This window comes from Bos taurus, chromosome 27 (assembly GCF_002263795.3).
Source record: "Bos taurus isolate L1 Dominette 01449 registration number 42190680 breed Hereford chromosome 27, ARS-UCD2.0, whole genome shotgun sequence".
In the NCBI taxonomy this organism is placed as follows: Eukaryota; Metazoa; Chordata; class Mammalia; order Artiodactyla; family Bovidae; genus Bos; species Bos taurus.
Window position 1 is genome coordinate 19,822,162 of NC_037354.1, and position 26,446 is coordinate 19,848,607.

The 26,446-nt window shown below is 41.8% G+C and overlaps 1 protein-coding gene and 1 long non-coding RNA gene across 3 annotated transcripts in view; one reads left to right on the forward strand and one right to left on the reverse strand.

Annotated features, from left to right (window-relative positions):
- Window positions 1–253: 253 nt before the first annotated feature.
- Window positions 254–25,827, reverse strand: LOC104976062 (uncharacterized). Its single transcript, XR_815961.4, has 3 exons — window positions 25,451–25,827; window positions 16,585–16,648; window positions 254–5,579 (listed from the first exon to the last, which is right to left on the reverse strand). It is a non-coding gene; the product is annotated as an uncharacterized lncRNA (long non-coding RNA).
- MTMR7 (myotubularin related protein 7) overlaps window positions 25,778–26,446 on the forward strand; it is a 100,657-nt gene continuing 99,988 nt past the window's right edge. Inside the window, exon 1 of one of the 2 annotated variants that reach the window (XM_059882215.1) lies at window positions 25,778–25,920. In XM_059882215.1, coding sequence (XP_059738198.1) covers window positions 25,897–25,920 — 24 coding nt within the window. In that variant the 5' untranslated portion in view covers window positions 25,778–25,896. The remainder of the gene's footprint in view (window positions 25,921–26,446) is intronic. The other variant, NM_001075641.1, reaches the window with a different exon arrangement.

Here is a 26,446-nt window from a genome sequence, read left to right on the forward strand (position 1 = left end):
GGAGGTATGATCAGAATGCAAAATGAGAAAACATACTTCATGTGTTTTAGTATTAGATGACTATTTCCATAACTTCACTCATAGGCCTTCAGTAGTCAATGAGATCTATCTGGTGATTTGTTTAAAATGTAATTTTCATAAAGCTCACTACTTATGTACAGATTTGTATATATACATTTATGTATGAACACACACCGAATATATAGACAAATATAAACACGCACATGTATATATATACACACAAATACACATGTTTACTTATTTACTTTTTTATGTAAAATAAGAAAGAGTGTGAAGCATGGTGTTCAGAGATAAAGATGCAAAAGTGTTACAATCTTTTTGTGTATCAGGAGGAAAACATGTGGTAGCACAATATATGAGGAGATATGATTTTACCTTTAGTAAAACTCACTCTAGGAAATTATAAGGTAGATTTTACAGACTTCTTTCCCAGTGTGTCCAAAACACCAATATATCACCTGGCTTAATAGAGTAAAACATAGATTAAAAATAGCATTTTAAAATCTCAGTATTTCTCTGCAGTAAGGAGCACATGGTTAGAACCATAAAAAACTGCAAATACTAACATTTTTGGTTTACAGGGAAAGTTGGAAACTTACACCAGAAGTTTCATAGCCTGACTTCTGAATGCTGAGCCTTTGCCAATATACAACATTTATTTTTGGCTCCATGTGTGCTTACAGAGTTTGCTTATACCAAGTTTTATGTAGTCTTTGATTTTTATCCAAAAGATTTATTCAACACCCCTAATGAGCTCCCTTTTCAGACAGGTTAGTGGCCTCTTGATAGGGGCTGAAATGTTTGCACCAATCTAGCTCATTTTAAATAAACATATAAAACCAGGGATGGCAATGGAGAGAATACACAGGAACCCAGGGTTGGGGCCTCATGTCACAGCAGGAATGATTCATCAGTAAGGCAGTCAGAGTTCCCAGGGTAAATAATTTCCATTTCACCACTGGACTGGAAGATAAGGTTAGAGATAACTTTTAAAAAATTAAGTTTTAGGGTTACAGACTTAGCGAACAAACTTACGGTTGCCAGGGAGGAAGCATGGGAGGAAAGGATAGCTAGGGAGTTTGGGATGGATGTGTACACACTGCTACGCTTAAAATGGATAACCAACAAGGACCTACTGTGCAGTACAGAGAACTCTGCTCAACATTATGTGACAGGCTGGATGGGAGGGGAGTTCGGGGGAGAATGGATACATGGATATGTATGGCTGAGTCCCTTTGCTGTCCATCCAAAACTCTCACAATGTTGTTAATTGGCTACACTCCAATATAAAATAATTTTTTTAATTAAAATTTCCTACATCTTATATTTGGTAAGATCTTAGAAATTATATGTATTAAACTCTATTCTTCCTAGTCCCTAAAATACTTGGGTTAGGGAAAGAACTTACAAGTGGAGGAAAACTCCCCATGAGGGTAATAAATTACAAAACTTGATTATGAAGCCTAATCATATCTAGTTAATGGAGGACAAAGAAATTTCTTACAAAAAGGCAAAAGTAACCAAACTCTAATTTTATTTTACATTTACTGAGTCCAGTGATTCAGTTTTTCTAGGGATAAGTCTAAAAGACCCTATACTTCTTGAATTTAATAAACAGTTAGTGAATAGTAGGTTGTGGTTAATAATTTATTCAACAAATATATCAAAGAAGTTCCAAAACAAGCAATCACGCTAATTTAGTTAATTATCCAAAAGGTATGGGGCTCATTATTCAAAGTAATGATTTCAGTTTAGATAATAATCAGACCTCATAATAATGTAACCCATCTATTAGACATGAGGGAAGTTGTACACAAGTTCTGGCCAATCATTCAGTCATCAGCTATTAGTTATCTTATTTCTGTGGCAAGTACCATCCTAGGGAATGCATATGTAGAAATGAAAAGCTGAAACTAAGTCACTCATGGTCCAGTGAATGTCAGAATATGTAAAAGGTTATTGTATTATACCATGACAAGGGCCATGTCTCCCTAAGTGCCGGGCACTCTAAGAAAACACGGGAGTCATAAGACAGCAATCGCCTCAAAGAACTGGGAAAGGCTCTGAGGATGAGCTGACCTTCGAGTTGGGTCTTGGAGAATGAGCAGGTGTGTTTCTGATGAGGGAAGAGCTGGTCATTCTAGGCAAGGGAACTGCCTGTGCCAAGACTTGGAGTTTTAAAACCAGCAGATCTTTTAAGAAAGCTGAATGTTGCTGAAGTATGTTGAACTTGTTCAAGAGTACAAGGGCAGAAGATAGGATACGTGGGTAAATTCTCCCATGGTTTTCCAGTATCATCCTCATCTGTTCATTCCGTTTATAAAATAAGACTAAATGATCCCTGAGGTTCAACATTTTATGAGCCTATGAAAGGGAAAAGAATCCGATCTGAGTTGGAAAAAAGAGCTTGAGGGTGAATAAGGGTGTGGGATTGTTTCCATGAAAGTGAGGATTTGCAGCTGTCTCACACTAACTACATGGATTAAAAAAGAAAAAGGAAAAAAAAAGAGACATTTTTCTGTTCTTAGTACATATTGACATATGCCTCCAGCACTGTTTGGAAAGGAAAGAAGATGACAATTTTCCTTCCCAATTACAGATACTTTTTTTTTTTTTTTTTTGGTTTTCATTTTTCTTTTATTAGACTCCCTCTGCAAATGGAAAGGTTTTTGTCCTGGTCTCATTCTTAGACAGAAAAGTATGTATTTTACAACTAGGCAATCGACTTCTAAGAACCAGTTTTCTGTCATGTCCAGACAGGCACATATACAGGGAACCAGGGCCCAAGTTCTGGGCAGCACTGCTCTGAATCAAGGTTCCTTGTGGACTTCAGAAACTAAAACTGGACCTCAGGTTACTGGGATGAGAGAAAAAACCTGGAAACCTGATAGGCTGTTGAGAAATGAAAGAGACAGAGAAAACTATTTCCCATGTGGTACATAATCTCAATGAAAAACATAGAAATTGAAAAAATAAATTAGCTTGTCAAAGCCAAAGATATGGAATTTTTCTCACACATCCCATTGAAAATTACCATGAACACTTACATTCACGAGGAGAGAAATGAGTCTGTTGTTTATTTAAATAATTGAAATTTAATGCAAAACCACAGGGACTTAGTTTAAACTTAAGCAATAGGAAAAGATGATTACTTTTCCAAATGATAGTCCCTGAGAATATAGTTTTACAAGTAATGGAAATCAGAAAAAAAATTTTTTTTTTCTGATCTTTTAAAACTTGAAGTGTATCTATTTTTAAAAATTTTAGTATTCTAAGTCCTGAAGAATACCTGAGATGTTTTGCTTCTCTGAGATTCATAATTAAAGACTACTGATGGCTCTGACATAAGCAATTTCATCCTAATTCCCCCTGTACTCTCAGATAGGAAACTTCTGCATTTCCCTGTTCTCATGCCTTTCAGAGTATGCTTCATTCACACTTTCATCCACCCAAAGCTTCAGTTCAGTTCAGTCACTCAGTCATGTCTAACTCTTTGTGACCCCATGGACTGCAGCATGCCAGGCCTCCCTATCCATCACCAACTCCCGGAGCTTGCTCAAACTCATGTCCATCTCATCTTCTGTCATCCCCTTCTCAACCCAAAGCTTAGCCACCTTTAAAAACTTTTAAAATTTTAATTATTTTTGGCTGTGCTAGGTCTTCGTTGCTGTGCATAGGCTTCAGTAGTTGTGGCACACAGGCTTAGGTGCCCCTTGGCATGTGAGATCTTCCTGGACCAGGAAATGAACCCACGTCCCCTGCATTGGCAGGAGGATTCTTAACCACTGGACCACTAGAGAAGCCTGCTTAAGCATCTTTTAAGATCAAATTCAAACCATCTCCCCTGTAAAATGTCCATTTGATCATCTCTGCTTGAATAGTTGTTTTCTGCTCAGAAATTCTTCATTGCCTATTACCCATCACTTAACTGGCAATTAACCCTGTGCTTGCTCTTTCTTTATGATCCTGAATCTTGTGTTGTCAACTCTCAGCATGAGCAGATATTTGTGTCTAACTTCCTCAACAGGGTTCATTGCTCCTTGAGGACAGGGAGCTTTTCTTTTGGCACCTTTACAGAATTGAGTTCAGTAAATATTTGGTGATTTGAATAATTGGTTAATTCACCATTTACCAGGCAGCCACCAAGTGAAATGAACTAACATAGACCCCGTGTCTTTTTCCAGCTTTGTCAGGAAGGCTGACAGTAAATCCACAATCAGTAAAATGTAAAGATCTTAACCCTTATACGTGAGTTGCTTATTTCTACAAATGAAGAATTCTGGGTCCTGACTGCATTTTTGTTGGTGATTCCCTCAGGCCTCACATGGACCCTCCAGGTTCACATTATGCTTATTTCCCAGCAGTCTTGCTGACATGAGCTGTCTTTTCTCTACAGTCCCTACAAAAATCTCATTTCACTTGGTTGGCTCTGATTGGATGATGAGAAAATTTCTACTCCTCCCTGTGTTTAAGTGATGGGACAGAATGAAAGAGGTGGATAGGTTTGGGTGGCACTGATAAAAAAAACAAAAACAAAAAACGATTGTTCTATTGACAGAAAAACAAACCATTGTTCTGTTACCAGCACAAATGTAAATTAATACTGAGTAACAAAATAACATATATCTGCTATAACTTTCTTGCTCACCTATGTAAAAGTTGAAACTACTCTCTAATGTAATGAAATTAATGGCTTTTCCTTTAAAAAGAAAAGAAACAGCTATGTGTCTTTTCTAAAATTTTCTCTTAGTAGTCACAAAACCCCAAAACACAACAGGAATAAGAACAAATGTACCAGTTTTGAGATGCTCTCAAATATGGAATACAAAAATATTGGTGTTTTTTCTTTGTAGCAATTTAACTTGTTTCTTAAAATTCACTCAGGACAACATTACCATCAGTTAAAAGGCAGACTGTTTCAGGATAGGTGAAAAAAATTCAATACTGTAGCCATTAGCTACAAATCACTATTCATATACAAATTACAATTAAATACAGTTGAAAATTCAATAGCATTCACATTCATCACATTGCAAGTATTCAGTGGCCACATGTGGATAACAGGTTGGAAAGTGCAAATGAAGACTATTTCCATGGTGGCAGGACAGTCTATGTGCAACAATGATTTAAACTATGATACTTACATCCAGAATTTTATCACAGGTTTAGGACAACTAAATCACAGATTTAGGACAACTTAAACAGGTAAAAGCGAATTCTGAGCCAGTTACAAAGAAAGACTTGAGATTTTTTTACTTTTCTCTCCTTAGGATCTAGATGACTTCCAGTTTTCTGAGGTTGGCTGGATGCCCTTCAGTGGCTATTGTTAATTGTCCCATCCTGGTGCGACAGCTGAGTCCTTTGTGGCTGGACCCTAGAGTCTCCAGTGAGCAGTCAGTATTCATTCATCTCCATCTCCTACTGGAATAGAACGTTCCCTCAACTCATCTTCATCGTTGATTTGCTTTGCTGAAGCCACCATTTTGCACATCTGTAGTTGGAGCCAAAGTTATTTGCTCCTGGGGCTTCCCAGGCGGTGCTAGTGGTGAAGAACCCACCTGCCAATGCAAGAGACAAGAGATGTGGGTTTGATCCCCGGGTTGGGAAGATCCCCTGGAGGAGGGCTTGGCAACCTGCTCCAGTATTCTCGCCTGGAGAATGCCATGGACAGGGGACCCTGGCAGGGCTACAGTCCATGGGGTTGCAAAGAGTTGGACACGGCTGTAGTGACTTAGCACGCACGAACTGCTAAGTACAGGTACACAGGTACACAGTGGCTCTTCCCACTGCCACCATGGTCAGCACAGCTTTCCCATGGAATCTTTTTCTTTCTTGTGGATATACAGTTGAGGTACAACATTGTGTAAGTTTGAGGGGTACAACAGTGCTGATTTGATACATTTCTGTGTTGCATCCCTAGCCTCAGTTCACACTTCAATCACGTGACACAATGATCACTTGTGTGTGTGTGTGTGGTAAAAGAAATTAAGACTTAGTCTCTTAGTAACTTTGAAGTTTATAAATACAGTGTTATTGCCAATAACACATTGAATCTTTCTGAAAGTGGCAGAAACAGAAAAATCAGATCAAGAGCATACACTTGGATAACTCTGGTCCCCTTTGTGCTTCTGGGCTTTTTAGGGGACGAGGAACACCAGGGATCTCTGTGCAGATTTTCATACCCCAGACCAGGGCTTTGTGGTTGCTTTCCAGAGAGTGAGAAAGAAGAGCAAAGGAGAATATACTTTGTCCAAGAGAATCCTTTATTATTTGCCTGGGCGGGTGAGGGCTGGCTGAGGAGTGCAATCAAGCCCTGGAAGACAGGGAGCATGCTTCTGCGGTCAGTCAGTGCCTATATTTCTCCAATTCGACAGTCCAACCTGCAAGTCATGGATTCTCCTAGGTTGGCTTTTCCTTGCTAAGTCGCTTCAGTCATGTCTGACTCTGTGCGACCCCATAGATGGCAGCCCACGAGGCTCCCCCGTCCCTGGGATTCTCCAGGCAAGAACACTGGAGTGGGTTGCCATTTCCTTCTGCAATGCATGAAAGTGAAAAGTGAAAGTGAAGTCACTCAGTCGTGTCCGACTCTTAGTGACCCCATGGACTGCAGCCCACCAGGCTCCTCCGTCCATGGGATTTTCCAGGCAAGAGTACCGGAGTGGGGTGTCATTGCCTTCTCCGTAGGAGCCCAATATTTCTTTAGCATCCAAATTGCCTGAGTCCCTAAAGACAAAGCCTTTGCATGTTTCACCTATAGCACGCTTCCTGGCACCTGGTCATGCTGAAACATTTGGGACCTTTTGCTGACACAGATTTGCCTTTGAGAGCTCTCACTGTACCGTTTTACATTTTCAGTCATCCCATTCAAATGTGTCAATGCCCTTATAAAATGACCGCTTGAAGCATTTCCAAAAGTAACTTAACTCTTTTAATTTGAAAATATAGGATATAGGAAAAGGCAGATTTTCCATAATTGAATAAATTAAAATAGTTTAAAAGGGATTTTGTGTAACAGCTTCACTGAGCTGTAATTGACTAGGACTAAGGTCATTGTAATTGACTAGTTCTACAGCTTGATGGGTTTTGACACATATGGAAACTTCTCCACAATCGAGAGTGAATCATTACCCATAGTTTCCTTGTGCCCTTTGTCATCTCTGACTCTTTTTCTCTCTACTCTCCTCCAGCTAACCCCCTTCCCAGTCCCCAGACAACCACTGTTCTGCTTTCTGTCATTATAAATTAATTTGTATTTTCTCGAGTTTTATATAAATAGAATTATACAGTGTCTAGTCTTTATGCGTATGTGTGTGGGTGGGTGAGAGTCTGGCTTCTTTCATTTAGCATAAGTATTTTGACATTCACACATGTTGTATGAGAAAATAGCTCATTTTTTAAAAATTGCTGAATAGTATTCAATTGTATGGTTATGTTACAATTTCTATATCCACTCACCTGGCAATGGACATTTGAGTTATTTCTAGTTTTTGCCTGTTATAAATAAGCATGCTAGGAGCATTCATGTACCAATCTTTGTATAGACACATTCTTTTGTTTCTTTTGGTTAAATACCTACAAGTGTGTTTTCCTGAAAGTTTTACTTATGTTTTAGATTCGAAGGATTCTTTAACAAAAGAAACCGCTTTCATCACACACAACAAACAAATTTGATATTTAATAGAGGATTATTTGACTTAATTACAATATACAGTCATTAAGAGAAGAGAAGTAAAAACAATAGAGAAAAGTAACAGCATATACATCACCAAATTGGGCTGAACAACATTCAGAGTTAAACAGCCCTGGGAAGTCCCTGATTAACAGCAATGTGGAGTTCCAATCGGGAAATGTCCTGAGCAACGTGTCCACACCATGACAGACTTCAAATTGCAGTTTGGGGCACTCAGGCTTATAATCCCAGGCTGAAAGCTGGTATCGTCATCAGTTTGTAAGCAAAAATGCAGGTTTTTTTTTAACTTTTACAATGCTGTTTGTTTCACCTTGTGAGTTGCAGGATTTTATTAGCCCCTGGGAGACTGGACAGACCTCTAGGAGCTCAAGAATTCTAAGACCTACTCCCTTTCTCTTCTAAAGTGCTGCCTGACTTGCTACGCTTGCATGAAGGCACGGAATTGGGGTCAGAAGCCTGCTTTCCTGCTTCTGAAGCCTGAACAAGACTTCCTCCATTTAAAATTCCCTAACAGGGTGGAATGGCTGAGTCAAATGGAAGGTATATGTTTAACTATTTACGAGATTACCACACTGTTTTCCAAAGCGTTTGCACCATTTTACATTCCCAATAGCAGTGTGTTAGAATTCTAGTTGCTGAACATCTTTGCCAACATGTGATATGGTTAATCTTTTGAATTTTAGCCATTTTTATAGGTGTGAGCTGGTATCTTACTATGTCTTAATTTGCATTTCCGCATTGACTAATTATTTTGAGCAAACTTTTATGTGCTTATTTGCTGTTCATGTATCTTCTTTGAAGTGCCTATTCAAAATTTTTGCCCATTTTAATTTACAATTTTTTCCAGTTTTACTGAAATATAATTAATATATAACATTGTATAAGTTTAAGGGGTTCAGTGTGATGATTTGCTCCCTGTCTATACTGTGAAATGCTTACTGTAATAAGGATAGTTATATCCTTGACTTGCTTCTGACCTTTGGGAGAAAACTTTCAATCTTTCATCACTGAGTATGACATTAGCTATAGTTTTTGTAGATGCCCTTTATCAAATGAATAAGTTCCAGTCCATTTCCAGTTTGCTGAGAGTTTTTTTTTTTTTAATCAGAAATGGATGTTGGATTTTGTCAAATGATTTTTCTGTATCTACTGAGATGATATTCAAAGGTTTTCTTCAGGGCTTATAGCCAAAAAAAAGCAAAATGGCTGTCTGGGGAGGCCTTACAAATAGCTGGGAAAAGAAGAGAAGCGAAAAGCAAAGGTGAAAAGGAAAGATATAAACATCCGAATGCAGAGTTCCAAAGAATAGCAAGAAGAGATAAGAAAGCCTTCTTCAGCGATCAATGCAAAGAAATAGAGGAAAACAACAGAATGGGAAAGACTAGAGATCTCTTCAAGAAAATTAGAGATACCAAGGGAACATTTCATGCAAAGATGAGCTCGATAAGGACAGAAATGGTATGGACATAACAGAAGCAGAAGATATTAAGAAGAGATGGCAAGAATACACAGAAGAACTGTACAAAAAAAGATCTTCACGACCCAGATAATCACGATGGTGTGATCACTGACCTAGAGCCAGACATCCTGGAATGTGAAGTCAAGTGGGCCTTAGAAAGCATCACTATGAACAAAGCTAGTGGAGGTGATGGAATTCCAGTTGAGCTATTCCAAATTCTGAAAGATGATGCTGTGAAAGTGCTGCACTCAATATGCCAGCAAATTTGGAAAACTCAGCAGTGGCCACAGGACTGGAAAAGGTCAGTTTTCATTCCAATCCCAAAGAAAGGCAATGCCAAAGAATGCTCAAACTACTGCACAATTGCACTCATCTCACACGCTAGTAAAGTAATGCTCAAAATTCTCCAAGCCAGGCTTCAGCAATATGTGAACCATGAACTTCCAGATGTTCAAGCTGGTTTTAGAAAAGGCAGAGGAACCACAGATCAAATTGCCAACATCCACTGGATCACAGAAAAAGCAAGAGAGTTCCAGAAAAGCATCTATTTCTGCTTTATTGACTATGCCAAAGCCTTTGACTGTGTGGATCACAATAAACTGTGGAAAATTCTGAAAGAGATGGGAATACCAGACCACCTGACCTGCCTCTTGAGAAATCTGTATGCAGGTCAGGAAGCAACAGTTAGAACTGGACATGGAACAACAGACTGGTTCCAAATAGGAAAAGGAATACATCAAGGCTGTATATTGTCACCCTGTTTATTTAACTTATATGCAGAGTACATCATGAGAAACGCTGGACTGGAAGAAACACAAGCTGGAATTAAGATTGCCGGGAGAAATATCGATAACCTCAGATATGCAGATGACACCATCCTTATGGCAGAAAGTGAAGAGGAACTCAAAAGCCTCTTGATGAAAGTGAAAGAGGAGAGTGAAAAAGTTGGCTTAAAGCTCAACATTCAGAAAACGAAGATCATGGCATCCGGTCCCACCACTTCATGGGAAATAGATGGGGAAACAGTGGAAACAGTGTCAGACTTAATTTTTCTGGGCCCCAAAATCACTGCAGATGGTGACTGCAGCCATGAAATTAAAAGACGCTTACTCCTTGGAAGGAAAGTTATGACCAACCTAGATAGCATATTCAAAAGCAGAGACATTACTTTGCCAACAAAGGTTCGTCTAGTCAAGGCTATGGTTTTTCCTGTGGTCATGTATGGACTTCACAGTTGGACTGTGAAGAAGGCTGAGTGCCGAAGAATTGATGCTTTTGAACTGTGGTGTTGGAGAAGACTCTTGAGAGTCCCTTGGACTGCAAGGAGATCCAACCAGTCCATTCTGAAGGAGATCAGCCCTGGGATTTCTTTGGAAGGAATGATGCTGAAGCTGAAACTCCAGTACTTTGGCCACCGCGTGTGAAGAGTTGACTCATTGGAAAAGACTCTGATGCTGGGAGGGATTGGGGGCAGGAGGAGAAGGGGACGACAGAGGATGAGATGGCTGGATGGCATCACCGACTCGATGGACGTGAGTCTGAATGAACTGTGAGAGTTGGCGATGGACAGGGAGGCCTGGCATGCTGCAATTAATGGGGTCGCAAAGAGTCGTACATGACTGAGTGACGGATCCGATCTGATCTGATCTGAGGGTGGCATAGTGGTAAAGAATCTGCCTGCCCATGCAGGAGACACAAGTTTGATCCATGACCCGGGAAGATCCCATGTGTCAAGGAGCAACTAAACCTGTGGGTCACAACTGTTTGGCTTGTGCTCTAGAGCCAGGGAGCCGCAAATACTGAAGCCCGCATGCCCTGGAGCCGGTGCTCAGCAACAAGAGAAGCTACCACAGTGAGAAGCCTGCGCTGAAACTGGAGAGTGGGCCCCAGTCACCACAACTAGAGAAAGGCCTGCACAGCAGTGAAGACCCAACACAGCCAACAAATAAACTAATAAAATTAATTTTTTTAAAAGAGAGGGTTTTTTTTTTTCAGTCTAATACTATGGTGAATTACACTGATTTTTGATTATTAAAAAAGCTTGCCTACCTGGGGTAAATAGGGTTTTTTTTTTTAATTTAATTTTTATTTTATGTTAGAATTGATAAGAGTTTTTAAAACAGAAATTAATCAAGTTGGGTTTGAGGTTAATCTACTTGACTGTTATCACAGCACAGTGTATTAACTCATGAAAGATTTTTTTCTAAGATTTTTTTCAAAAAGTCAAAACTTAATTTTTCAGAGTGAAATAACCTTGAAATAGATAAATTTGTAATGATCATTAGATTGCCAAGGTTAAATGCAATGTGTTCTATTTTTCAGTCTTCTTAGAAATGAGAAAATATTTGAAGTGTCTACTTTTCATGAGTTGTTAGGCATTTCTGAACATACAATTTTTCCAGCCTGCTGCTGCTGCTGCTACTGTGTCACTTCAGTCGTGTCCAACTCTGTGCAACCCTATAGATGGCAGCCCACCAGGCTCCCCCGTCCCTGAGATTCTCCAGGCAAGAACACTGGAGTGGGTTGCCATTTCCTTCTTCAATGCATGAAAGTGAAAAGTGAAAGTGAAGTCGCTCAGTCGTGTCCGACCCTCAGCGACCCCATGGACTACAGCCTACCAGCCTCCTCCATCCTTGGGATTTTCCAGGCAAGAGTACTGGAGTGGGATGCTATTGCTTTCTCCATTTTTCAGCCTAGGGCCAACTAATTTGCAAGATTCCGTACATTTACACAACTCTCCTCCCGCCTCTATTTGGTGAGAACATTGGCTGGGAACCAGCATAAACCCACTCCCTTTTGGAATCATTTTTCCTCCAAGGAGGCTGCAAGAACCCTGTTCTGGGTGATGCTGGTAGTCCACAGGGGGCGACATAAAAAGATTAAACAGTAATATCACCCATTAGCTACTGCTCCCAGAGAGATGCACAGGAAATATTCACTATCAAATTTCAGTTGAAACTCAGAGCAGGAGATGACTGTTCTCATCAGAAGGGAATTAAAAGACTCCCCCAGGCCTCAGAGGCAGTAAGGCTGACGGTACCACTGAGCAAGTTGCCAAAGTGAGAAGGCAAACAATGAGCTTCCTGGCTGGGGACACTGAGTCCACAGCCATCAGCTGTTTCGTTAACCAGTAAATCAGGCTAAGCAGGCTGGATGGAATCCAAGGCTTTGGAAGAAATGGTATGATCAAGACTTCATCCTCAGGGATGTTAACCAAGTACCTAAGCAAGGACTAGGAATATTTGCAGTACAATGGCTAACAGTGTAGGATTTCAGAATAGGGAGACAGTGTCCGAATATTACCCACTCAATTTCTGACCTCTGTCTCTTTCTATTTTCCTTCTGAGCCTCCTTCAGCTTTCTTGTTTGGGTTATTGAGAGGCAAGGTACAAAAGGCAACTAGCACATTACTGATGCATCAGTTTGCAACCCCATGGACTGCAGCATGCCAGGCCTCCCTGTCCATTACTCAAGCTCATGTCTTTTGAGTTGGTGATGCCATCCAACCATCTCACCCTCAGTCGTCCCCTTCTCCAGCCATCAATTTTTCCCAGTGTCAGGGTCTTTTCCAGTGAGTCAGTTCTTCACATCAGGTGGTCAAAGTACTGGAGTTTCAGCATCAGTCCTTCCAATGAATATTCAGCACTGATTTCCTTTAGGATAGACTGGTTGGATCGCCTTGCTGTCAACCCTCTCGAGAGTCTTCTCCAACACCACAGTTCAAAAGCATCAATTCTTTGGCACTCAGTTTTCTTTATAGTCCAACTCTCACATCCATACATGACTACTGGAAAAACCATAGCTTTGACTAGATGGACCTTTGTGGCAAAGTAATGTCTCTGGTTTTTAATGTGTTGTCTAGGTTGGTCATAACTTTTCTTCCAAGGAGTCTTTTAATTTCATGGCTGCAATCACCATCTGCAGTGAGTTTGGAGCCCCCAAAAATGAAGTCTGTCACTGTTTCCAATGGTTCCCCATCTATTTGCCATGAAGTGATAGGACCAGATGCCATGAACTTAGTTTTCTGAATGTTGAGCTTTAAGCCAACTTTTTCAGTCTCCTCTTTCACTTTCAGCAAGAGGCCTTTAGTTCTTCTTTGCTTTCTGCCATAAGGGTAGTGTTACCTGCGTATCTGAGGTTATTGATATTTCTCTTGGCAATCTTGAGTCTTCATCCAGCCCAGTGTTTCTCCCTGCATGTGTGCTGAGCTGCTTCAGTCATGTACAACATAGTTGTAAAGGAGGAAGATGCCATTCATCACCCAAGTGACTTCTAGGGACAGATTTTGTTCCATAGGAAGATTCTTTGTGTTGCCCTAGACTTTGTCAACAAAGGTCCATCTAGTCAAAGCTATGGCTTTGTATGTAGTCATGTATGGATGTGAGAGTTGGACTATAAAGAAAGCTGAGTGCCAAAGAATTGATGATTTTGAACTGTGGTGTTGGAGAAGACTCTTGTGAGGGTGGATAACAAGGCGATCCAACCAGTCCATCCTAAAGGAAATCAGTCCTGAATATTCATTGGAAGGACTGATGCTGAAACTCCAATACTTTGACTTGCAGAGCAAGTTGACTTGCTCTGCACCCTGCAGAACTTGGAATTCCCAAGGCAAACTGGGTGTAAAGGAGTAGAGAAGTGAATGTAAGCGAGAAAACCAGAAGTAAGAAGTAAGGCTGGTTGAAGGGCCAGTGAGAACCCCTGGTGTGAATGCACTGGCACTTCAACAGCAGGAATGCCTGAAGTTTTAAGTAAAAATTTTATTAACCTTCCCTATATATTGCACAGGTATGCAAAATTGAAACTTCATTTCTCTATAAGAACTAAATTTTGTCTGTCCTTTTTTTTTTTTTTTAATGAACAGTGACAAAAATAATCTGATTCAGGGTTAGCTCAGTTAGGGTAAAATTCCATAGATGGTGGTGATCAATGATTCAATCATTTCCTGCATACTAAGTTGCTTCAGTCATGTCCAACTCTTTGCAACCCTATGGACTGTAGTCCACCAGATTCCTCTGTCCATGGGATTTCCCAGGCAAGAATACTGGAGTGGGGGTTGTCATGCCCTCCTCCAGGGGATCTTCCCGGCCCAGGGATCGAACCCACGTCTCTTATGTCTCCTACATTGGCAGGCAGGTTCTTTACCACTAGTGCCGCCTGAGATTTTGCCCTCACTCATTGCCTATGCTTCCTCAACTCTTTTCCTCCTTTCTGCCCAGGCAGTGACCTGAGTTCCAGAATGAAGAGACTTTAACAATCATCCAGGCCAGAAGAGGATGCTGGGTCCTCAGTCAGCCTGTGTCCGTCTCTGAAATAATGCTGAGCTTCACCCTCTCCCATCTGCCTCTGGATGTACCTGCTTGTGCTAAAGGGACCACTGTTCTCCCAATAACCCTCCTGATGATCTGTTCCATGCAGGCCACTCTGGGTCCTGCTCACTGGGGTGGAGATCCCAGATTCCTTCATGCCCCCTGGCCTGGGTGTCATCCTCACCCCACTCTCAGGGGCTGTCGTACTTCTCTGTCTCTGTCCCCATGAAACCCTGGCAGCCCCTGAGGCTGCCCTTGGGCCAGCTGTCTGGGCATCTCTCAGATTTTGCTGCTGCTACTTTCTCTAAGAGACTTGCAGGCTTCCCAGGCTTTGCTTTGAGAGGGAAGAGCTAGTCCTTTCCCACCTCGGGTTCTCTAAACCCATCTTGGATTTCCAGTTGTCTTCACCACTGGACTCAGCCTAGGCGGGAAGTGAAGCATCAAACACTCACAGACTCACCCTCCGCCTCTTCGCTCCCCTTTGAAGTTCTTTCCCACGGCAGGAAAAGTCTTTCATCCTCTTCCTGTGTGGCTGAATATGGACTCTTCATCCTTCTCTTCACCATATATTGTTTGAGGGTAAACTTTATGTTTTTCTCCCTCGGGCTTTGGATGTTGATAATTAAAGCTCTGTTATTGGAATTGAGAAATCGTTTTTTTCCAGGTATTGTGGCTCTCGGCTCAACTCTCTGCTATTCAAGGGCTTTTGAGGTCTAATTTTTATCTGACCTCCTTTTAAGTGAAAGGTACTACAGCTGCTTGAGTAGTGGGAGGAAAGATAATGGTGAAAGGAAATGTAAGGAAATAATTCATATCTCAAGTATGAATATGAATAATTCATGTCTCAAATATTATTCACTACATTGATATGTTTTTTCAGATTGGTAGTACTGTGCTGGGTGATGTGAAATAAGCAATCCTAAAAATTAAAACAATATATCCTCAGTATCATTATGTATCATCTCAAATATTTGGTCTGAGATGTTTTATGAAGAACTAGAGAAAGAATTGAATTACAAGTCTAAGATGACAAGCCATGATAGAGAGGCAATGGGACCCTAAAGCCCATGTTGAATTTCTTCCTCATATAAAAATGTGCAGAAAAATTGAAAAAGATACATGTATCCCACTGTTCATTGCAGCACTATTTAAAATAGCTAGAACATGGAAGCAACCTAGATGTCCATCGACAGATGAATGGATAAAGAAGTTGTGGTATATATACACAATGGAATATTACTCAGCCATAAAAAGGAATGCATTTGAGTCTGTTCTAATTGGGTGGATGAACCTAGAACCTTTTATACAGAGTGAAGTGAGTCAGAATGAGAAAAATAAATATCGTATATGGAATCTAGAAAAATGGTACTGAAGAATTTATTTTCAGGGCAGCAATGGAGAAAACATAGAGAATAGACTTATGGACATGGGGAGAGGGGAGGAGAGGGTGAGATATATGGAAAGAGTAACATGGAAACTTACTTTGCCATATGTAAAATAGATAACCAATGGGAATTTGCTGTATGGCTCAGGAAACTCAAACAGGGGCTCTGTATCAACCTAGAGGGGTGATATGTGGAGGGGGATGGGAGGGAGATTCAAAAGGGAGGGGGATATATGTATACCTATGGCTGATTCATGTTGAGGTTTGACAGAAAACAACAAAATTCTGTAAAGCAATTATCCTTCAATAAAAAAATAAGTAAATTTAATTTTTAAAAAATCTGCAGAAATGTGGGCTTGCATGGGGCCTGGACTGTGGGTTCCAGCTAATTTGATCTCAGAGAGTGAGCATATCCCAGCTGACATCTGGGTGAAAGAGGAAACAGTCAATAAAGGTTAGCTAATTATAGTAGTGGTGGAAGTACAAATCACAGTGCTAGGAAGGTTCTTGAAGAAGCCATTACCCCGTGCCAGCTGGGTGGGGAAGAACAACAGGGTTCAAGGCCACTGCAGGGGGATCTCCTTAGCAGTGCTTGCCCTAGGTGAGAGAAACCGAGACTGAGCCCCTAACCCACCTTCGATCTCCTACAAATCATTACCTACAACATAAAACAGAGCTTCAGAGGACCTCAGTGTGGTCACTGATCAACGTCTGGTTTGCTGACCTTGCAAGCAGGTGTAGTCTCTGAGCATCTTTTGAGTTGCTCTGGTTGAGTACTTTTGGATCCTCTGTAAGAGAATAAGTATATTAGTCATGGTTCTTCAAAGAAACAGAATCAACAGGAGATATATATAGTAAATGTATAGAAGATATCATACATATATAGTTAATATAGAGAAGATATCACAGGATATATTATATACATAGTTATATGTTAATTTTGTAATCTTAATATCCTGTATATATTTTATTATCCTCTTCCCTATTATCCTATAAAGATATCCTATTTTCCTATATGTACTCCCTACATCAATTTCATATATATATCTATGGTATCTCTGTATTTAGGTCTAGATTTATTTTGAAGAATTGGCTCATGTGATTGTGGGGCTAGGCATCCAGAATCTGCAGGGCAGGCCAGCAGGCTGTAAATTCCAGCAGGAGTCGTTGCAGTCTTGAGCTCAAAGGCAGTCTGGAGACAGAATTTTTTGCTCTTTAGGGACCTCAGTCTTTCCTCTTAAGGTTTTCAATTAACTGGATGGAGCCCACCCACATTATGGAAGATAATCTGCTTTTCTCAAAGTCTACTGAATTAAATGTTAATCACAGCTAAAAAAAAAAAAAAAGTTGCCTTCATGGCAACAAGTAGACTGCTGTTTGACCCCACAACTGGATAACTTAGCCTGGTCAAGCAGACATGTAAAGTTAGCCAATAAAATAAGGGGTTTTGCTTTTATTTTCTTTAGAGGCAAGGACAGCAGAATTCATGACTGACATATTATTTCATCAGCCAGGTTTGAATATCAATGGAAAGATGCATGCATGCATGCTCAGTTGTTCAGTCATGTCCAACTTTTTGTGACCCTATGGACTGTAGCCCACCAGACTCCTCTGTCCATGGGATTCCCCCCGCAAGAATACTGGAGCAGGTTGCTAGCTCCTCCTCCAGGGGATCTTCCTGACTCAGGGATAGAATGTGCATCTCCTGCATTGGCAGACAGATTCTTTACTACTGCACCACTTGGGAAGCCCAAGGAAAGATGGATGAGCCTCAAACTAAAGGAGTTCATGAGAAATTCTGTGGACTCTGGACTCAAGCAGAGCTGCTTTGCAATCCAGAAAAATGTGACCTGGAACTGGGGAGAGAGGCATCCTGACCACCCCTGTGGGAAACCCGGCAAAGCCCCTGCCCTTCCAAATGGTCAACCTGGAAGTGCAAGGAAAGGAATCCCTTGGCATGCGTATCAACCTTCTCACTGAAAGCTCCAGTAGCAATGACGATAAAGAGGTTATCTCCCAGGTGGGGCTTTCGTAAGACAGAGGCTGGAGTGGAGCTTGAGGAGAACAGGTGTTCCTGGGTGTATCCAGCAAGCGTTTAGGAATGTCTAGACACTCCTGGGGGGAACATTACTGGAGACAGGAATTTCTGTCTGGGCAAATGGAGACATGAGCCAGTGGAAGTCATATCCACAGGCTAGAAAGACCCAAAGACTTCTGACTTACACTCCTCTTACTTTATAGACTGAGAATTCAATTAGTCTCCAGGCAATTTTTGTGAATTTCATAGAAAGTCTTACAGGTATTGCTATCTATATTTTTCTACAAACTGTTTGAACTCCACCTGATCTTTAAAGTCAAGAGTCTAGAGCTCAGGATGAGCAAAAACATGCTTAAAGCCTACCGTATAGATGTATAGACAAGTGTGTTCATGTTGCACAAAATCTGGTCTTTGGTCAAACTGATTGTGTTGTTCTGAGGGTCAGTTGACTTAGCTTAATTGACTTAAAGCAGTAAGCTACCTAGTTGATAAGCAAGAGCACAAGATATGGTGTAAAAGAACTATGAATTCAAATTCCCATATCACCTTGACACCTCTGTGACCCGGGTTAGTTATTTAATGTTTAAAATCTTCATTTCTTCTTCTCCTTATGGGCCTGTTATGAGCTTTTCACATAGTAAGGACTCGACAAACAGTAGTCGTTAACGTCACTATTGTCTATTTCATCTACCACCCTTTCCATTTTTCCCCCTTTAACTTCAACTGACATCTATTAAAGTAAGTGATAAGTATCTACTGTGATTCTTAACTCAGGTGGGCATTTGGAATGAGCGGGTATTTGTAAATATTGTTGGGGAGGGGCACCCTCTTTGTTTATTTTTGGCTGTGCTGGGTCTTTAGTTGTGGTGCCTGGGCTTTTCACTGCAGCGGCTTCTCTTGTTGCTGAGCCTGGGTTCCAGGGCACGGTGGGCTTTTTCATTAGTTGTAGCACGTGGGCTCAGAAGTTGCAGCTTCTAGGCTCTAGAGCACAGACTGAGTAGTTGTGGCCCATGGGCTTAGTTGCTCTGCAGTGTGTGGGATCTTCCAGGATCAGGGATAGAACCCGTGACTTGTGCATTTCCAGGTGATTCTTCACCACTGAGCCACTAGGGAAGCCTCAGGGACACCATTTTTGAATGTCACAATGAGTGGGGTGTTCCATGGGTATTTAGTGCCCAGAGATCAGGGATAACAGATGGTCTGTGGGTCAGACTTGCACTATGAATTAATTGTCCCACCCCCAAACACCGTTAGTGCCGATTAGTGAGAACTGTTGTGTTTTGCTTTCTGCCTATTTTGAGTTAGAAATGAGAAGTGAGGTGGAAGAGGAGATAGGCCCAGGAAGAGAGGTTTTCAAGAGCTTACAGGTGACAGGCAGTACTCCAATTGCTTTGAATTCACTATGCCTGGATTCCTCATAACAATCCAGTCATTAATTCCCATTTTATAGGTGAGGAAACTGAGGCACAGAGAAGTTAAGCACTTCCCAAGCTTATTCCCTGCATAAGTGGGAGAGCCTGAATTCAAGACCAGGCAGTCTGGCCCTAGAGGCCGATGCTCTTATGTGGATCAGCTTCTCGAATTTGAGAACCCTGCTTATTGGAGACCTCCATCAGCTATTGTGAATAGACTGTTTTCCCTAAATCCTATGTTTTTTTGAAATAGCCCCTCAATTAGTCTGTATTGTAACTGATAATGCAAACACAGCTTCTATGGATCAATTAGGAACACCTTTTTCAGGATACCTAACTCATGTTGAGGGTTTCCCTGGTGGCTCAGACGGTAAAGAATCTGTCTGCAATGCGGGAGGCCTGGGTTCGATCCCTGGGTTGGGAAGATCTCCTGGAGAAGGGCATGGCAACCCACTCCAGTAGTCTTGCCTGGAGAATCCCCATGGACAGAGGAGCCTGGCGAGCTACAGTCCATGGTGTCACAAAGAGTCGGACACGACTGAGTGACTAAGTACAGCACAGCACAACTCATGTTGATCATTTATATTGGAAGAGGATCATCTATTACTCCCCCCGCCCCCATGTAGAACTCAGGTATTATGGACTCAAATGTTATTCCATACTTAAATGTAATGTGCTTGGATCATCCCAAAGCCTTCTCCTGCCCACGCTGCTCCACGGAAAAACTGTTTTCCCTAAAACGGGTCCCTGGTGCCAAAAAGGTTGGGGACTACTGCAATACAGTGTAAGGAGTAGGGTGATTAGTACCATTGTTTGCAGAACATTCTGAGGAATGACCCAGAAATGTTGTCATCATTTGTGAAATCTGAGCACTAAACAACTTCTTACAGTACGACTTTTGGACTATCATTCATTCATAAGTTGGTGATTATTCACGCAGACTCTGAAAAGTGACCAAGTGGTCAGGAACGAAATTTTGAAAATAAACGTGATCGGTTTTATGGACAGAGGATCGGGTTCCTCTGTCTGCTCTGTTCAAGCTCTTGAAGCAAGTCTTTACAAGGGCAAGACAGCCAATCAATACATGCCGAATCTGAAGGCAAATGTGCGTGCTGCTCCGCACGCTAGATCCAGGTCAGAACCTTGTTAGTTCACCGTCTCGCATGAATCTTGTTCACCATTTTTCTTTACAAAAATATTCTCTCTGCCAAAGAAGAGATAGAAAAATTTCCTTGCAGGGCCAGCATTCAAAATTACTCATTATCTCCACAAGAAACCTTCATGTAACCCAAGAACAACTCTTTATCTGTTTATTAAAAATCTCAAATTGTCCTGGTCACAAGATCTGTGTTTATATGCATGTTGTTAGTATTTAGCATCTGCACCTAAATTTTAAAAAGAGGGGGGTTAAGATAAGGTTTTATTAATTATGTATGACCCAAACACCAAAGACGCATCTCAGATTTTTACTAAAAGATCAGTTAAATAATTTTTATAGAACATTGGCTTTGAAGCACCATAGAACCTTCCTCAAAGCTGGATTATATTTCATAGAAAAATCTTTCAGTGTTGTTGTTTTTTTTTAACTTGATTGTAAAAATATTCTTGCCAAAATCCTGACAGCTCAAGAGGGTGTGCCCTCCTCTTTTCTTTTTCCAGCTATTGATGCACATTCATGATATTGTTTTTATTGTTTCCTCATGGAAAATAAGCCCAATTTTATGCTTGAAAAATGATTACTTTTCAGGAAGATTACATTTGACTTGAAATTTTAGGAAGTACATATTTAAAAGTCCTTTTAACTCTTCAGTAGTTTAAAAAAAATAAACTAAAATTTTCTCCACAAAAAAATTTGCTTTGACTCTTGACACTATGACATGCTTATTGATTATTATTTGTTTTTATTTGAAATGACCTTTTAAAGGACACATTCTTTGCAATTGTTAAAATATGTAATATAAATAGTTGTAAACTATAAAAAACCAAAATTATAATCTCCCACAAATCCACCACCCAGATGTAATTGTTATGCCTATACTTTTTCTTCTTACTTTCACACATACTCACAGACTCATTTTTTTTTGAACTTTTTTTTCTTGCTATTAAAAACAAAAAAGATTTTAAAATCTGGTACATAAAATTCCTGATTCAAGTACTTCAGGATGTCAGGAAGGTCTCCTTCACATGGTCATTTAGGATCTCAGATTCTTTGTTCTAAACTTTTTATTTTATATTGGAGGATAGCCAATTAACAAGGTTGTAATGGTTTCAGGTGGACTGCAAAGGGACTCGGCCATACATATACATGTGTCCATTCTCCCCAAACCCCTCTCCCATCCAGGCTGCCACATAACACTGAGCGGAGTTCCCTGTGCTGCACAGTAGGTCCTTGTGGGTTATCCGTTCATACACACTCATTTTGAAAAACAACTCAGATCACACTGTATATACAGTTTAGTATCTGGCTTTTTGGCTTAAAATTTTGTTATAAGCATCTTTCTATGTCATTAAATATCCTTTGGGAAAAAGCTTTCAAGCTCATATAGTATTCCATATAGAGCCACACCACATTTTATTTAAAAATTCTATTTATTTTTGATCTCTAATGTTTCTAATGTTCTGTTTCACTAATCAAAACGTGTCAGGGAAGTCTTGAGTGAACTGGAACTGGGGCTCAGAAGCTTCCAGATTGTTGGCAGGCAGAAAGAATCCTGGCTCCATAGGGCTTTGTTGGAATTACTACAAATACTTTCATAGAAGCTGATGAACCTACTGAATTTACAAAAATTTGAACTGTGCACAGATACTTGCAAAAGTCTGATGATTAGGGAGCCTGTGATGATTATCAATCTGCCCCACACATGTATCTAATTCCATCTAAAGAGAGGGAAACTTATTATAGATGAAAATGGGATCAAAATGTAAAGTATATCTCAGCATCAGGGCTTGATGTCAGGGGAGCATGGTGGTTCTGGGCCCAACATTCTGTTTTAAAACCTTGCCTGTTCACAGAGTTAGCACTCCTTCTATGCTGGCCCGGAGGTTCCCCTTTGGCTCCTAGAAAAAGGGCAGAGCTGCCTGCAATCCACAGTGCGCTTGTTCTCTATATCTGGTGTAGAGCAAGGCCAAAGAAGACATTGGTATTTGGCATCAACGACTTTATAAGAATCCTGGAAGTGAGGATGCTGTTTCTTTGCAGAAACCCAAATGTAGCTCTCACTTGATCCTGGGTATCTAGTCTGCTTCGAGCTAAGACTTGGCTTCTATAGAGACGGGTGCCCTCCTCTATGCAGATCCTCATGGACAGCTGGGGCTTATTAGTGTTGAATAGGATTTTCCTGAGTTTATAATCATTAGCAATACTACCCTCCTGAGGAAAGAGCTCTTGGCTTCACTCCAAATCAGAAGTTTTAGCTGCCTCAGGAGAAATATAAGAATTCCGGAAAACGTCTTTCAAGTGTTTGATATGTCTCCAAATCTCCTCGGGTCGCTGAAGATCACAGCATTTTCGGAAAGTTCCCAGTGAATATCAAGTTTGGATTTAAAAATTCCAATAGCAGTATTATCTGCAGCTAGAATATCTGTGTGATTTTGCATATAAGAAAAGTTTGCAAAAACTTCTAAAGAAGAGGTTCTCCAGGAGAAGTTTGGTAATACACAACACCGTTGAAGTCTTAGAGAGATTCTATTCTGTGAAGACAGAGGGGCAACGTTTATCCAAATGGCCTGTGCTTCATCACAAACACACCAGTACCATATTTGAGGAATTAAGAATATGATCCTGAGTTCACTTATTATTTTCTGTATAATTAATATGACAAATATAGGAAGTGGATCAGTCTCCCTGAGGCTACTTTTGGCATTTCCACAGGCTCTGTTGCCATCTTATCGGTCTACTTTTCACCTCCTTGATGTTATCCTTATCATTGCTGTGGAACTTCCTATCTTCCTCCTCTGGGTCTCCCTTCAATTTCCCAGCCTCTGCCATGGTACCTTGTGCATGACCATCAGTCAGTTCATATCAGTGCTTCTTAACTAAATGAATGGCTGGTTTCACTTTCTGCCCTAGCTCAGGTCAACATAGTCAGCCATTTCAATGATGTAGTCTCTTCTCTCAGAGAAGGCAATGGCACCCCACTCCAGTACTCTTGCCTGGAAAATCCCATGGATGGAGGAGCCTGGTAGGCTGCAGTCGATGGGGTCGCTAAGAGTTGGACACGACTGAGCGACTTCACTTTCACTTTTCACTTTCATGCATTGGAGAAGGAAATGGCAATCCACTCCAGTGTTCTTGCCTGGAGAATTCCAGGGACCAGGGAGCCTTGTGGGCCGCCGTTTATGGGGTCGCACAGAGTCGGACACGACTGAAGTGACTTAGCAGCAGCAGCAGTCTCTTCTCTCACTCCCCACTGCCCTCCAACTCTTGCTGCTTTCTTCAATTTCTTCTGCCCCACCAGCTGGTGGTTCAGAGAATCGATGAAACATGGGGATAGGAGGCAGTTTAAGCATCAGAAAGTGCAGTGTGGCTGACTGGGGTCAACACAGCTTGTGATCCAATAAGCTCGATAGTGATTGGGGTTGGGGGTCAAGTCAAAGAGGATTCTTCAGGGAATTATTAGATCAAACCCAAATGTTTACTTATTTATTGAGATTTCTTTCCTTATTTTTATTTCTAGCCTATTCTATGTTAACTTATCCTAATAAATGGAATGCAATTCTTGACTCATTTTTCACCTAATGCTGATTTTATAGCTATGATGAATGGAAGCTATTTTTGTGAGCCAACCTGGAAATTTTTCTTAGCACTAGGCTATTTATATTTTTCAGATTTATATCTTTTTACTCACCAATTTGTGTTTTGGGTGCTTTAAAACACCTATGCTAATATGTAAGGTCCAAAAGACTTATATGCAAAAATTCGTCACTATAAGACATAGAAAAACCCTGAAATCACATAATTCCAAGGTTATTATCTCTTTCAGAATGTATCCCCTCAGAATGGATATAGAATTCCTAGCACTGATGGAATTCTGAGATGGAAGCTACCTTTGAGATTATGTAAGCTGGTGACTTTCTCATTTCATAAATGAGGAGCCCAAAGTCAGAGGCTGAATGGAAATCGGAGAGCTCCTGACACTATTCTTATTATTCTTGTAATAAGAAATTATACCCTGGGTCAGTTTTGCCATATGCAAACATTAGTTTACTAAACTTGTTCTAATTGCCTCCCAGAGTGGGAGGAGGATGAAATGATAAAAGGTATGTGAAGAGGACCTGGAAGTTTAAAAATAGGTACAACATTGTATTGATTCAGTAAACATTTATTTGGAAGGTTGCAGTGCAATGTGCCTAGGATGTACTGGACAAAAAGAGATAAACAATCAATGTCTCTAGCTAAAGAATTTACAAGCCAGGTAGAAAGGGAGATGAGTAGGAGCTAGAAAAAAAAATTGGATAGATATTATTCTAAGAACTACGAACAGTTTTGTGAAATATTAGTTATGGTGAAACTTTACACACAAGTTTGCAAGGAAAAAAAAAGCAGGAGGAGTGGGGCACATTTCTTCTCTTTGACTTTTCCAAATTCATAAATGGAAAAAAATAATACCTTGTAATGGATGTGGGGTGTGTGTGTGTGCATGTGCTCAGTCCTGTCAGATTCTTTGAGACCCTAGGGGACTATATATAGCCTGCCAGGCGCCTAAGTCCATGGCATTTTCCAGGCAAGAATACTAAAGTGGGTTGCCATTTCCTCCTCCAGGGGATCTTCCTGATGCAGGAATCCAGCACGCGTCTCCTGCATCGGCAGCGGGATTCTTCACCACTGAGCCACCTGGGAAGCCCTTATATAATGGATGCTTTGTGTCTGTATCTTTCAGTTCCTTTAGAGCTAAGTGAGGATGGCAAATGAGAACCCAATTTAGTGCCAGGGGAAAGCGTCACTTCCAACAGTGAAGTCACAGGTTGATGTGAGATGCCTGACTTAACAGCGCGTTCTAGGGCGCTAACACTGTTGCTACATTTCCAGCTTCGTCCCTAGTGCCTTGCCGGCTGTGCTGAAACAGTCAGAGCCCATCGGACCACACTGCGTCTGGAGTGCTCGTGGCAGCCTTTTTTCCTGACCCACCCTTAAGTCTCACCTATGCCGGGACGCTCTGGAAGGAAGCCGATGGGCAGTGTGGAGCAGCGCCTGGCCCCTTCTGTCCTCCAAGAGGCCACATCCGACACAAGGCCCCCATTGTGTCTCGGGGAACAGTGACCCCCACAGTCCTGCGCAGGCTGGCCTTCTTCGGGGGAAGCGAGCGGCATTGGCTCCCGCGACCCGAGCCCGGCCAGGGGCGCGGAGGCGGCGGCAGGCGGCTCAGGTTGCCGAAGCGCAGAGCCGCGCGCTCTAGGGCCGCGCGGGCGCCCGGGGCCCCGCACGCCGGCCTCGCGCGGGCGCCGCCGCACCTGGGGGCGGAGCCAGGCCCGCGGCCCGCCCCCTCCCGGGCGCGAAGCCCCCTCCCCGCACCCCTACCGCCGCTCTGCGGACACGCGCAGGTGCCGGAGGCCGCGCCCGCCCGGGACCTGCGGACTCGGGCCCGCCATGGAGCACATCCGCACGCCCAAGGTGGGTGCCACGGGTGCGGGCGGACGAGGGATGCTGAGCGGGCGGGAGGCCCGGCTTCCCCGCCCCGGCGCAGGCCGAATCCGCACCGCTAGCGAGCGAGGCGGGAGGCAGCGCCCGAGCATCTCCTGCTTCGCCGGAAGGCTGGGCTCACTGGAGCTGCCGCTCAGGCCTGGCCTTGGCTGCTGCTGGATCTAACCTCTCGTCCTTGGGGGTGCGCGGTGGACTGAGGGCTGGATGGAGGGAACCCTAATTGTCTGTTGAGTAATGGACTGCTGATAGGCTGATAAACGCTCCCTTTCTGGTCTAGCACTAGGTTGCTGCTTTAAAAAAAAAAAAACAAAAACCTTTTCTTTTCTTTTTTCTTTTTTTTCCCCCTGTTGGTTGCTCTGAGCAGTGGAAAGAGAAACAAGCCTTCCTAATGACAGGTGCAGGGAAACGAGTTAGGTGCAGGTGCGTTGAAGGCACTCGGGAAGCTTGTTGAATCTAAGGCTTGAGACCCGCCCAGCCCGCCCTTCTGCTTCTGCGT